Below are 14,256 nucleotides of genomic sequence, written 5' to 3'. Positions count from 1 at the left end.
CACATATACACCATGGAATACCATGCAGCCATAAAAAAGGATGAGTTCATGTCCTTTGTAAGGACATGGATGAAGCTGGAAACCATCATTCTCAGCAAACCATCACAAGAACAGAAAACCAAACACCGCATGTTCTCGCTCATTGAACAATGAGAACACTTGGACACAGGAAAGGGAACATCACACACCGGGGCCTGTTGTGGGGTGGGGGGAGCGGGGAGGGATAGCATTAGGAGATACACCTAATGTAAATGATGAGTTAATGGGTGCAGCACACCAACATGGCACATGTGTACATATGTAACAAACTTGCACATGGTGCACATGTACCCTAGAACATAGAGTATAATTTAAAAAAAAATAAAAAAATAAAAGTAAATAAAATAAAATGTGTCTCCTTGTTACTTACGCAAATTTCTGCAGCTGACTTGAATTTCTCCCCAGAAAATGAGGTTTTCTTTTTTATTGCATAGTACTACACATAGCACTATTGCATAGTAGTCAGGCTGCAAAATTTTCAAACTTTTATGCTCTGCTTCCTCTTGAACCCTTCGCTGCTTAGAAATTTCTTCCCCCAGATACCCTAAATTATCTCTCTCAAGTTTAAAGTTCCACAGATCTCTAGGGCAGGAGCAAAATGCTGCCAGTCTCTTTGCTAAAACATAGCAAGAGTCACCTTTTCTCCAGTTCCCAACAAGTTCCTCATCTCCATCTGAGACCACACCCATTCAACAAGACTCTAGGAAGTTCCAATTTTCCCACATCTTTCTGACTTCTTCTGAGCTCTACAAACTTCCAACCTCTTCTTGTTACCCAGTTCCAAAGTCACTTCCACATTTCTGGGCATATTTACAGTAGCACCCCTCTTCTGGTACCAATTTACTGTATTGGTCTGTTCTCATGCTGCAAATAAAGACGCACCTGAGACTGGGTAATTTATAAAGAAAAAAAAGTTTAATGGACTCACAGTTCCAGGTGGCTGGAGAGGCTTCACAATCATGGTGGAAGGCAAAGGAGGAGCAAAGTCAGGTCTTACATGGTGGCAGGTAAGAGAGAGAGCATGTGCAGGGGAACTCCCCTTTACAAGACCATCAGCTCTTGTGAGACTTACTATCATGAGAACAGCATGGGAAAGACCTGCTCCCCACAATTCAATTACCTCCAACTGGGTCCCTCCCATGACATATGGGAATTATGGGAGCTACAATTCAATATTTGGGTGGGGACACAGCCAAACCATATCACTTGGTTAGCTGTATTTTATTACTATTTTTTTTTTTTTGTGGCAGTTGTGAATGGGACTGTGTTCCTGATTTGGTTCTTGGTTTGACCGTTGTTGGTGTATAGGAATGCTAGTGATTTTTGTACACTGATTTTGTATCCTGAGACTTTGCTGAGGTTGTTTATCACCTTAAGGAGCTTTGGGGCTGAATATGACATTTTCTAGATATAGGATCATGTAGTGTGCAAACAGGGATAGTCTGACTTCCTTTCTTCCTATTTAGATGCCTCTTATTTATTTCTCTTGCCTGATTGCTATGGCCAGGTAAACTCACTATTTTTAACCCTAACTGGAAAGTAGTTATTAAGATGTGCTCCAACCATTAATAACTCTCAATAAATAATATTATATAATAATAGCAAGAGACCAGAATCTTTATAACTCTAGAGTAGTGTTTTTTAACCTTACTTACTACAAAATGTTAAAGACCTGCAAGTATAATGATGATATAATAAGTAGCATATATCTACTCTTAGCTCAAGAAAAAAAATACCTATATATTAAAGCCTCCCACAGACTGCTACTTTGAGAGACAGACTATTCTGAATTTCACGTTTATCATTTCCATGCACTTATTTTTTATTATATCTAAGCAATATATTATTCTTGTTTTTTAATTTCATAAAAAATATTTCATTCTATATATATTCTACAGTCTTTTTTATACTTAGTATTTGGAAAATTCATCTATATTGAAAGGTATAGGTCTAGTTCATTCATTTTCACTGCTGCATAATATCTTATGATATAACTGTATTGTAATGTGTTTATTCATTCTCTCTTAGATAGACTGGGTTATTTCCAGTTGTTGTTTTTGTTTTTTACTATGAAGACAATCCTATTATGAAAATTATTGCATACGTCTCTTTGTGTCCACATGTGAGGGTTTCTCTCGTATATATTACTAGGATTTCAATTGTAAGTGGTATGGTTTGAATGTGTTCCTCCAAAATTCATATGTTGGAACCTAAGACCCAATGTGATAGTATTAAGAGGTGGTACCTTTGGGGGAGTGATTAAGTCATGAGGGCTCTGCCTTCAATAATGGATTAACAGTACCTTTCTAAAAGGACTGGAAGGAACTAGCTAATCACCTCCCCTTTTTTTGCCCTTCCATCTATTCTGCCATGTGAGGACAGTGTTCATCTCCTCTGGAGGACACAATGTTCAAGGTGCCATCTAGGAAGCAGAGACCAGGCCCTTACCAGACATCAAACTTGCTGGTGCCTTGACCTTAGACTTCCCAGCCTCCATAACTGTGAGCACTAAATTTACACTGTTCGTAAATTACCCAGTCTATGCTATTTTGCTATAGCAGCAGGAACAGATTGACATAGGGTCATAGGTAAGTGCATTTCATCTTAAGGAGATATTATTAAATTATTTCACAGAGTGATTGATACCAATTTATGTCACCACCTGCAAGAATAAGAGTTCCTACTGTGAAGCAGTGGTTTTTGAACTATGCTTCTCGGGGTCCCAAGAGGGAGTTTCAAAGGCCATAGGACTCTAAACTCCTTGTACTATTTGTAACTGGAGCGGCTATGCTTCAGTTTGTTTTACATAACTGTAGAGCATAGCAAATTTTCATTTGAAAAAAAGGTTTTTCTGCTTTAAAAAAGTTTAAAAACCAATATCCTGGCTGGGTGCAGTGGCTCACGCTTGTAATCCCAGCACTTTGGCAGGCTAAGGCGGGCAGATCACAAGGTCAGGAGATCGAGACCATCCTGGCTAACATGGTGAACTCCCGCCTCTACTAAAAAAAAAAAAAAAAAAAAAATACAAAAAATTAGCCAGGCATGGCGGCGGGCACCTGTGGTCCCAGCTACTTGGGAGGCTGAGGCAGGAGAATGGCGTGAACCCAGGAGGCGGAGCTTGCAGTGAGCCAAGATCGTGCCACTGCACTCTAGCCTGGGAGACAGAGTGAGAATTCGTCTAAAAAAAAAATATATATATATATATATCCTGAAGAATACTTTTAAATCCTATTTAGATAGTATCCATCTTTCTGTCCAGGAGAAAAATTGGTATGTGAAGAAACCCTGGAAAAGCCAACATTTCATCTACAGAATGTTTAAATCTAATAGTGGATAGTATTTATCAATCTCTCTCCCAAGTTTTGATTTCTTCCTTGGCCTCTTCTCTTATTCCAATATGGGAAAAGTAAAGAGGGTAATATAATGCTTCCCCTGACCTCTAAGTTGGATTTGCAAACATATTAACTACTTTGGGTGGGGGAAGAGGGAAAGGTGTATTTCCCTTCTGTGTTGTCACAATGCTCATAAACATATAATGCTTTTATTTTTATTTTTAAGTAAGTGTAAAAAGGAAGGAATTCATTCAAGTCTATAGGTTGTAATGTACAGTTGACCCTTGAACAATGTAGGGGTTAGAGGAACTGATATCTGCACAAAGACCCATGTATAACTTTCAACTCCCCCAAAATTTGACTGGTAGTAACCTACTGTTGACCAGAAACCTTACTGAAAACATGAACAGTTGATTAACACATATTTTGTATGTTATATGCATTATATACTGTATTCTTACAATAAAGTAAGCTAGAGAAACGAAAATGTTATGAAGAAAATCATAAGAGGTTAGGTGCAGTGGTTCACATCTGTAATCCCAGCACTTTGGGAGGCTGAGGCAGGATGATCACTTGAGGCCAGGAGCTCAAGATCACTCTGGGCAAAACAGCAAGACCCAGTCTCTGCAAAAAATTTAAAACTTAGGTGGGCGTGGTGTACACGCCTGTAATCCCAGCTACTCAGGAGGCTGAGGCAGGAGGATCATTTGAGCCCAGGAGGGAGAGACTGCAGTGAGCTATGATTGCACCACTATATTCTAGCTTAGGCAACAGAGTGAGACCCTGTATCTATTTTTTAAAAAAGAAAGAAAGAGAGAGGTTGGGGGGAGGAGGAAGGAAGGAGGGAGAGAGAGAGGGAACAAAGGAAGGAAGGAAAGAAGGAAGGAAAGAAGGAGAAAGGAAGGGAGAAAAGGAAGGAAGAAACGAAGGAAGGAAATCGTAAGGAAGATAAAATATATTTACTATTCATTAAGTGGAAGTGGATCATCATAAATGTTTTCATTCTCATCGTCCTCATGTTCAATAGACTGAGGAGAGGTGGAAGAGGAAGGGTTGATCTTGCTGTTTTGGAGCGGCAGAGGTGGAAGAAAATCTGTGTATAAGTGGACCCATGCAATTCAAACTGTGTTGTCCAAGAGTCAACTGTACTCTTTCCTTTTAACCTGTCTTCCATAACCCAAGGCAGACAATTCCTCCTCCTGCATTAAGGATATATGGCAACTTAATATCTACCTATCTGCCATGGCTCATTAGTAAACTCACACATGAACTAGGGCACTCTCCATCTTCATTGCAGCCTGGTAGTGTTCTTCTAGTGTACTTGGCTATTATAGGTTGCTAAGCAATAATCCTAGTGCTTGCATTGTCCCCACTGATGTACAGAATAGAAGTAGACATGTGTTTGGTTACCACTGTAGTTAAACACTTCTCTCTTAGAACCATGAAAACAAGAAAAAGAAGCACAGCAACAGCAGGGTCAATAAATCAGGATTCTGAACAAGCCTATCTGAAGCTGTCTTTTGACTGAGTGAACTCTGAATTCATGGATCACAAATTACAGCACTGCCCCAAGGGCAATTGAATTGAGAGGTTTAATTGAATAATTTCAGAGAGGTACTGGATTTTTTCACAGGTCTCTGGTTGGACATCCTAAACCTTTTAAGATTGATTGATTTATTCATTTATATACTCACTCAATAAATAACTATTAATTTCTCACTGTGTGCCAGGCACTGGAATTCTTTTTCAGGATCATCTTCCTAAACTTTTCCAAGAATCGAGAGCCTTTCAAGCTCTGCCCCCAATATGTACATCTTCACCACTCTAGTGGTCTACCTTCTAATATAAAAAGAACTATCCAGGCACTATGGGTATAAATGCTTTCAACTAAATAAGTAGGCACACAAAAGAATTCCTTATACATATTTTGAAAAGTCTAGCCTTGTAACTGACTTTTATTATTTTCTGCTCAGTGTATGGCCCACTGCTGGGCAGAGCCTCAGTACAAAGCCTATTTAAGGATATAAATAGGAATGAATTATAATTCATATTGTAATAAGCCTTAGCAGGCTCTTTCTTCACAAGGAGGCATATAACATTAGTGGGTCTGGCTGCTGATTAAACTGGTGAAAATTGACCCAGCAGGGCTACTTAAGCTGTATGATGTTTTCTTTAAACACAGGCCCTGTTTGAAACTCAGTTGCTTTGTCCTTATTATTAGGATTTCTTAACATTGGCACATGATGTAGAATGACTACTGCAAAGGAAGGAGGTAAAGAAGTACTACTAAACACCACCGGCATTAAAATTCAATAGGTAAAGGAAAAGGCAGTTTCCTATAAAACATTGTTAATCTTAGGGCTGTGTAATAAGAATAGAACTGAGCAAACTGATAGTTGAAAAAATTATCAAAATGCAAGTTAAGCTCAGTCTGAAAAGTAGAAAAACAAGGGTAAAGAAATGAGGAACTGACATGATACATTTAACCACAGTATTTTCTATGCAACAATATGTATTTGAGTGCATGTTGGGAGCTGCTTATCAAGGTAACATGACTTTAATTTTGACAAATATGTAACAAGGATGAAGACACTTCCTTTGACCTGTTGAAATTGCAGTAACAGTTTCTCTTCCTACTTTGTATATACCCACATATACACACACATTCACAAATGAGGGATTTAGAATAAAAAGTTTTAATAGTGACTGATCATTTAATAAATAAGTACACTGCATTGCGTATGATATCAGAATAAGCAACTGCAATGTTTTCAGTACATATCATATACTGGGATAAATAATTTTAAACAAAACACATTTCTCTCTACCATACATTGAAAAGCAATAAGAGAAATTGAAAGTACAAGAAGAGGAAAGACCACAAACTCTTGCTTGATATGTTTTCTGGTAGGTGATACATTACCTGATGGAACACATATGTACAGTTTTGTAGGTGCAAATGTGGCCACAAACTAATTAAAGTGAACACCTAATTAAATGTATAACAAATTATCTAGATCAAAATTGTGTTTGGCATCTTTAAAATGAATGAGTTAATTTAGGCCAGGCATGGTGGCTCAAGCCTGTAATCCCAGAACTTTGGGAGGTCGAGGTGGGTGGATCAACTAAGGTCAGGAGTTCGAGACCAGCCTGGCCAACATGGTGAAACCCCGTTTCTACTAAAAACACAAAAATTAGATGGGCGTAGTGACAGGTGGCTGCAATCCCAGCTACTTGGGAGGCTGAGGCATGAGAATCGTTTGAACTCGGGAGGCGGAGGTTGCAGTGAGCTGAGATTGTGCCACTGCACTCCGGCCTGGATGACAAAGCAAGACTCCATCTCAAAAAATAAAATAAAATAAAATGAATGAGTTAATTTATAAACCTGGCCCAAGTGATTAAGGTAAAGGCAAAGTATATGTATGCAGTGTTGGTGGTAGATGTTTGGTATAAGGAAGTAAAATCAGAAAAACAGGAGGTAGAGACAGGTAGAAGAGGACAAGTAAAGACTTGCCAGGAAGAAAATTTTTAGAAGTTAGTGAAGCTGTGAAAACAGTACTAAGTTTATAAGAAAGACAGAGTAAGTGTTGGAAAGTTTGGTTCTTTAAATTTTTTTTTTTTTTAATTTTCAGGGATACAAGTGATTTTTGGTTACATGGATAAATTGTATAGTGGTGGTGTCTGAGATTTTAGTGCACCCGTCACCTGAGTAGTGTACATTGTACCCAATATGTAGTTTTTTTAAATCCCTTACCCCTCCTTCTACCCTCCCGCTTCTGAGTCTCCATAGCCAATTATATCACTCTGCATGCTTTTGCATACTCATAGCTTAGCTCCCACTTCTAAGTGAGAACATATGGTATTTGGCTTTCCATTCTTGAGTTACTTCACTTAGAATAATGGCCTTCAGCTCCATCCAAGTTGCTGGAAAAGATATCATTTCATTCTTTTTATGGCTGAGTAGTATTCCATGGTGTATATATACCACATTTTCTTTTTCTTTTTTTTTTTTTGAGACGGAGTCTCGCCCTGTTGCCAGGCTGGAGTGCAGTGGCATGATCTCGGCTCACTGCAACCTCTGCCTCCTGAGTTCAAACAATTCTCTTGCCTCAACCTCCCAAGTAGCTGGGACTACAGGCACCTGCCACCACACCTAGCTAATTTTTGTATTTTTAGTAGAGATGGCGTTTCTCCATGTTGGCCAGGATGGTCTCAATCTCTTGACCTTGTGATCTGCTCGCCTCAACCTCCCAAAGTGCTCTTTATCCAAACTCATTGATTGGTGGGCACTTAGGTTGGTTCCATATCTTTGCAACTGTGAATTGTGCGGCAATAAACATATACATGCAGGTGTCTTTTTAATATGACTTATTTTATTTTGGGTAGATACCCAGTAGTGGGGCTGCTGGATTGAATGGTAGATCTACTTTTAGTTCTTTAAGAAATTTCCATACTCGGTTGGGCGCGGTGGCTCACGCCTGTAATCCCAGCACGTTGGGAGGCCGAGGCAGGCAGATCATGAGGTCAGGAGATCGAGACCATCCTGGCTAACACAGTGAAACCCCATCTCTACTAAAAAATAGAAAAAATTAGCCTAGCACGGTGGTGGGTGCCTGTAGTCCCAGCTACTCGGGAGGCTGAGGCAGGAGAATGGCGTGAACCCGGGAGGCGGAGCTTGCAGTGAGCCAAGATCATGTCACTGCACTTCAGCCTGGGCAACAGAGCGAGACTCCATCTCAAAAAAAAAAAAAAAAAAAAAGAAAGAAATTTCCATACTCTTTTCCATAAAGGTTATACTAATTTACATTCCCACCAGCAGTGTACAAGCATTCCCTTTTCACCATATCCATGCTAATATCTATTGTTTTTTGACATTTTAATAATGATCATTCTTGCAGGAGTAAAGTAGTATTTCATCGTGGTTTTAATTGCATTTCCCTGATGATTAGTGATGTTCAGCCCCTTTTCACATGTTCATTGGCCATTTGTATATATTCTTTTGAGAAATGTCTGTTCATGTCATTTGCCCACTTTTTATGGGATAATCGTTTTGTTTTTTTTTTCTTGCTGATTTGTTTGAGTTCCTTGTAGATTCTGGATATTAGTTATTTGTTGGATACACAGTTTGCAAATATTTTCTTCCATTCTGTGGGTTGTCTGTTTAGTCTGATGATTATTTCTTTTGCTGTACAGAAGCTTTTTAGTTTAATTAGGTCCCATTCATTTATTTTTTGTTTTATTGCATTTGCTTTTAGGGTCTTCATTATAAATTCTTTGCCTAAGCCAATGTCCAAAATAGTTTTTCCTAGGTTATTTTCTAGAATTTTTAAGGTTTCAGGTCTTAGATTTAAGTTTTTGATCAATCCTGAGTTGATTTTTCTATAAGGTAAGAGATAGGGATCCAGTTTCATTCTTGTACATGTAGCTAGCCAATTTCCCCAGCAACTTTTATAAAATAGGGTATCCTTTCCCCAGTTTATGTTTTTGTATGCTTTGTCAAGGTTGGTTGTAAGTATTTGGTTTTATTTCTGGGTTCTCTACTATGTCTGTGTGTCTACTTTTATACCAGTACCATGCTATTTCAGGAACTATAGCCTTGTAGCATAATTTGAAGGAAAGTTTGGTTCTTTTTTTTTTTTCTCTTAAAAAAATTTTTTTTAGAGATTGGGTCTTGCTCTGTTGCCCAGGCTGGTCTCAAACTCTGGACCTCAAATGATCCTCCTATCTCAGCCTCCCAAAGTGCTGGGATTACAGGCATAAGTCACCACACCAAGTGAAAGTTTGGGTTTTAATGACTATGTATTACAATGTGTATTACTAAGAAGAAATAGTAAATAGTTACTCTTAGTTGGTTTAAAAAGAGAGAAAAACACTTTGGGGAAAACAAAACAAAACAAAACCCAGCACCTAAAAATTACAACTAGCATCTATATATCAATTTATAGTTTAGAAAACACTTTGATATTATTATACTTCAGTCCTAGTTCAGCCTAGCATATACTAAACATTCAACACTTGTAAATTGAAGAAAAATTACAGTAAAATTGTTAAATTTTACATATTGTAAAGAATTTCTGGTGGTATGGGATTTCACTAAGTATTTGGAGTTAAAAGACCTGTAATGAAAGAGATGAATGTCTTATCTACTTTTTTGAAGCCTTTTTAATCCTATAAATTTTCAATCTGCATAATTATGTGGAATTTGGATTAAGGATGGGGCTAGTAGTCAAGCTTTGGATCAAATGGAATAAATATGTGGTCAAGTACAAGTGTAAAAACAATAAACAGAGTAGGCCAGGCACAGTGGCTCATGCTTGTAATCCCAGCACTTTGGGAGGCCAAGGTGGGCGGATCACCTGAGGTTGGGAGTTCGAGACCAGCCTGGCCAACATTGGGAAACCCCATCTCTATTAAATATACAAACTTAGCCAGGCGTGGTGGCACATGCCTGTAATCCCAGCTACTCGGGAGGCTGAGGCAGGAGAATTGCTTAAACCCGGGAGGCAGAGGTTGCGGTGAAGCGAGATCGCGCCATTGCACTCCACCCTGGACAACAAGAGTGACACTCCGTCTCGGGGAAAAAAAAAAAAAAAAACACCAAAAGAAACCAAAAACAAAAACAATAAACAGGGCCAACGACAATAAGCATCCCAAATCACTGGAGTTATCCATTTGATTATTGTATTAGTGGGTTGCCTGCTAGATGTCAGTCAGTTTTCTTAGATAAATTTTATCGTTAAGTACAAGATGAATAATCATAAATTGCCGCAAAAGCATTAATAGAAGGTGAATGAAATACATTTTAAATTATTTCCCAAATTGCATTTAAAATACCTTCTGGCCTATAATCTCACTGACTCTGGAGGCTGAGACAGGAGGATCGCCTGAGTTCAGGAGATTGAGACCAGCCCAGGCAACACAGCAAGACCTTGTCTCTACAAAAACAAAAATTAAAAAACTAGCTGGGTGAAGTAGTGTAGTGTGCACCCATAGTCCCAGCAACTCTGGAGGCTGAGGTGGGAGGATCACTTGAACCCAGGACTTTGAGTCTGCAGTGAAGTATGATCATGTCACTGAACTTCAGTCTGGGTGACAGGGCAAGACTCATCTCTAAAAAATAAAAATAAAATAAAATATCCCCTGAAATTATGTCTTTAAAATGCAAAATCTTGAAGAATGCATCCCCAGTAAAATTTTAAAGATAGTTTTAGATTTTTTTTTTTTTTTTTGAGATGGAGCTTTGCTCTGTCGCCCAGGCTGGAGTGCAATCCATGATCTCAGCTCACTGCAACCCCTGCCTCCCAGGTTCACTTGATTCTCCTGCCTCAGCCTCCAGAGTAGCTGGGATCACAGGCGCCCGCCACCACACCCAGCTAATTTTTTGTATTTTTAGAAGAGAAGGGGTTTCACCATGTTGGCCAGGCTGGTCTTGAACTCCTGACCTCAGGTGATCCACCCGCCTTGGCCACACAAAGTGCTGGGATTATAGGTGTGAACCACCACGCCTGGCCAGTTTTAGATTCTATTGTATAAGAGAAAGGCTAGTTCTCTACCTTGGGATTTGATTTCATCCGTTGCTTTCTCCACCACATTGTCGGTGGCCTCTTTTACAGGAATGTCTGGCACACTCTGTAAAGTCTTTGAAAAGAGAAAAAAAATCACCAATTTCAATGTGACTTGATTTTCCACAAAGTTGTATAAATTATTCCAAGTAAAGGAAAGTTTATTGCTTTGTAAGAGTTAACCAAACATCCCTAGTTAATTTTTCTGGGATATAATGTTGTATACTAGAAGCAAAGAGGTAATCACAGTGTATTTTTTGCATTTACAAGATAAAATGTGTTGGTTCAAAATGTCATCACATCTTCCTATTACTAACAAAGTAATACGCTAGGAATCATTTTAGATGACATTAATTCTTGAATTATACAACACTTTATAGAAACATGATTTGAAACTATAGCATAGGGAAATCAGACCTTTGGAAATGCTACTGTTTTACTGCTAGAATCACTTTCTGTATTTGTGGCAAAAAGAAAAAGCATTTCATCTTAATTGAGGAAATAAAGTATTAATTTTATGAATAGCAACAAAATAGTTTTTGTATACATGCTAATGTACTTTAAAAATCTGACAATAGAATTTTTTTTTTTTTTTTTGGAGACACAGTTTCACCCTTGCCCAGGCTGGAGTGCAGCGGCACAATCTCAGCTCACTGCAACCTCCACCTCCTGGGTTAAAGTGATTCTCGTGCCTTGGCCTTCCAAGTAGCTAGGATTACAGGCATGCACTACCATGCCCGGATAATTTTTGTATTATTAGTAGAGATGGAGTTTCGTCATGTTGGCCAGTCTGGTCTCAAACTCCTGACCTCAAGTGATCCACCTCGGTCTCCCAAAGTGCTGGGATTACAGGTGTCAGCCATCGACAATCAGTAGGATATTTTAAAAACTCACATTAGTCAACTCACTTGTGAATCTATAGGACTATTTTCAATTGCCTCCCCTTTTCTATGAAATGTTTTTCTTTATTGTAGCCTTGTATTTATTTAAACACAAAGTTACTTAAATGATTAACCTGGAAATTACATTTTCAGCACGATAGTAAAGTGATCCTAAAAGCTGGTCGTTACAGTTTTTAGGATAACTTTAGAAAGAATTCTTTATTTATCTGTAATTTATAACAGCTCTTCACAAATAATTTACCTGTCTATGGAAGTTTCCCACAACTTACTCAAATGAATCAGCTTAATAATCAACATGAGTTTGTCCTTTCCCTTTTGCAATTTTACTTATCTTTTTGAATACCCACATCTTTTCTTTTACCATAAGAAAATTGATTTATCTAGTTTATTCTCCAGCATTAATATCTGATTTATTCATGCCAACTCTACCTCATGAAGCTCGTTCACTTCAGTTGAGTTCCATTTCCTCTTTTTGTCTTTTCCATTTTCCTGAAATAGAAACAGTGTTAGTAAATGGCATTCAAAAAGAGCTGTGGATTAAACTACTGTCTTATACTTTAATACAGTAAGCTTTTAACTTTTAAAAATTTCACATAATGAGTCAATACCATGCCAAATAAAATTACACAAAGTAGTTGTATCAATAAATTCAAACAATAACAGACTTTTATATATAATCAAGGAATGCCAACCAACTAGAAGCAGGTCGCCATGACTCAACTGTTATTTTGACCCCCTTTTCAGCATTTCTGTCAAAATGCTGAATACTTCAACCAAAAAGAGAAATAATTAAATGATAGACTATGATTTTGCATCTCAGTTTTCCCAAGAATGTTGAATCTCAAATCTTCTCATAAATGTAATAAACCTATGTAGGACAAGAACCTGATCAGGTCTGACTTCCTCTTGAGATGTTGACTCATTCATCTGGACTCCAAAAGGTATCACCAAATGGTACAGAGGAATATTACTAGACCAGTATTAATAACAAAAAGAAAGAAATATTAATAAACATCACAAAGTACTCTATAAGTTAAAAAATCTCCCTTGCTCCTGCCCTCACCTCACTCCACAATTCTATTGAATGATAAATTCTCAACTGCTGAACTTTTCCAACTGTATTACTGTTATGGCTGTTGCTACTGACCAAAGCTAGATCATTGCTCAGGGATACAAGAAAACTCACCATAGTAATCATCGCTACTATCATTTAAAAAAAAAAAAAAACAGTAATGCAATTGCATTTTTTAACATGATTGTCATCCTCATTAATTTTTGAGATAACAAGGTGAGGTAAAGCGAAACTTTTATGGCTACCTAATTCATGCAAGAAAGGTAGATAGAGAACAGAATAATAATATCTCAAAAAGCATTTTTTTTTGGCAAGGGAGAATTCCAGAAGAATGTGACTTATCTGGTTTATTTACTCATATCGAGGTATTAAATAATTACCAGATCCCCACTTTACTGCAAATGACTATAGATTCACAGATTATTAAATCACTGCCATGCCAAAAATCATTTAAGAGTTTATGTATATATGAGCTAGGTATTGTGTAAAGACGAAATTATATTCACACAGTCTCTGCCTCCAGGACAGTTACAGTCTAGATACTCTAATTTGAAATAGTATGTATCTAATGCTCTAACGTATTCCCTTTTCTTTTCTTTTCTTTTCCTTTTTTTTTCTTTTCTTCTTCTTTTTGTTTTTTTACAGAGTCTCACTCTGTTGCCCACACTGGAGTGCAGTGGCACAATCTCGGCTCACTGCAACCTCCGCCTCCTAAGTTCAAGTGATTCTCCTTCCTCAGCCTGCCAAGTAGCTTGGACTACAGGTGCTCACCACCACGCCTGGTTAATTTTTGTACGTTTAGTAGAGATGGGTTTTCACCATGTTGGCCATGCTGGTCTTGAACTCCTGACCTCAAGTGAGCCACCCTCCTCAGCCTCCCAAAGTGCTGAGATTACAGGTGTGAGGCACCACACCTGGCCATTCCCTTTTCTTTTTATCAACATAACACATGTTCTAGCTAAATAAATCAAAAGTACTGCCTTTGGAGAGAAAAGTTTCCAACATTTAAAAATAGCTGCCTCAAAGCCTTTTTGAAGCACTTAATAAATAATAAATAATAGAAAATAAATGTATGTGATAGCTCCCAACTGTATATTCTCAACAGCCTCATTTCTTTGCTTATGGTGTCCATCTCCTGAAATTGCTGAGAAGCTTCCTTCCGTTTCTTTTAAAATCTATTTGGTTTGCATGCATTCAGATACATTCAACTCAATAAGCCTTTATTGGGTGCTTTCTATATGCAGGCAAATGTTGGGGCTTAAAAGGATTAATATGACCTGCCTTAAAGAGTTTCCAGTTTAGGCCGGGCGCAGTGGTTCACGCCTGTAATCCCTGCACTTTAGGAGGCC

General features: G+C 38.1%; 1 protein-coding gene across 1 annotated transcript in view; it reads right to left on the bottom strand.

Annotated features, from left to right (window-relative positions):
• Positions 1–12,953, bottom strand: part of EFCAB5 (EF-hand calcium binding domain 5) — a 170,793-nt gene extending 157,840 nt beyond the window's left edge. Inside the window, exons 1-3 of the mRNA XM_011990371.1 lie at positions 12,721–12,953; positions 12,265–12,324; positions 10,925–11,009 (exon numbers count right to left, since the gene is read on the bottom strand). Of these exons, the coding sequence (XP_011845761.1) occupies positions 10,925–11,009; positions 12,265–12,324; positions 12,721–12,762 (187 nt within the window). The 5' untranslated portion in view covers positions 12,763–12,953. The remainder of the gene's footprint in view (positions 1–10,924; positions 11,010–12,264; positions 12,325–12,720) is intronic.
• Positions 12,954–14,256: the final 1,303 nt, after the last annotated feature.

The sequence above is a fragment of the Mandrillus leucophaeus genome, unplaced genomic scaffold (assembly GCF_000951045.1).
Source record: "Mandrillus leucophaeus isolate KB7577 unplaced genomic scaffold, Mleu.le_1.0 Scaffold379, whole genome shotgun sequence".
Lineage (NCBI taxonomy): Eukaryota > Metazoa > Chordata > Mammalia > Primates > Cercopithecidae > Mandrillus > Mandrillus leucophaeus.
The sequence above is the reverse complement of the archived record's forward strand: the minus strand, read 5'-3'. Positions and strand labels throughout refer to the sequence as shown.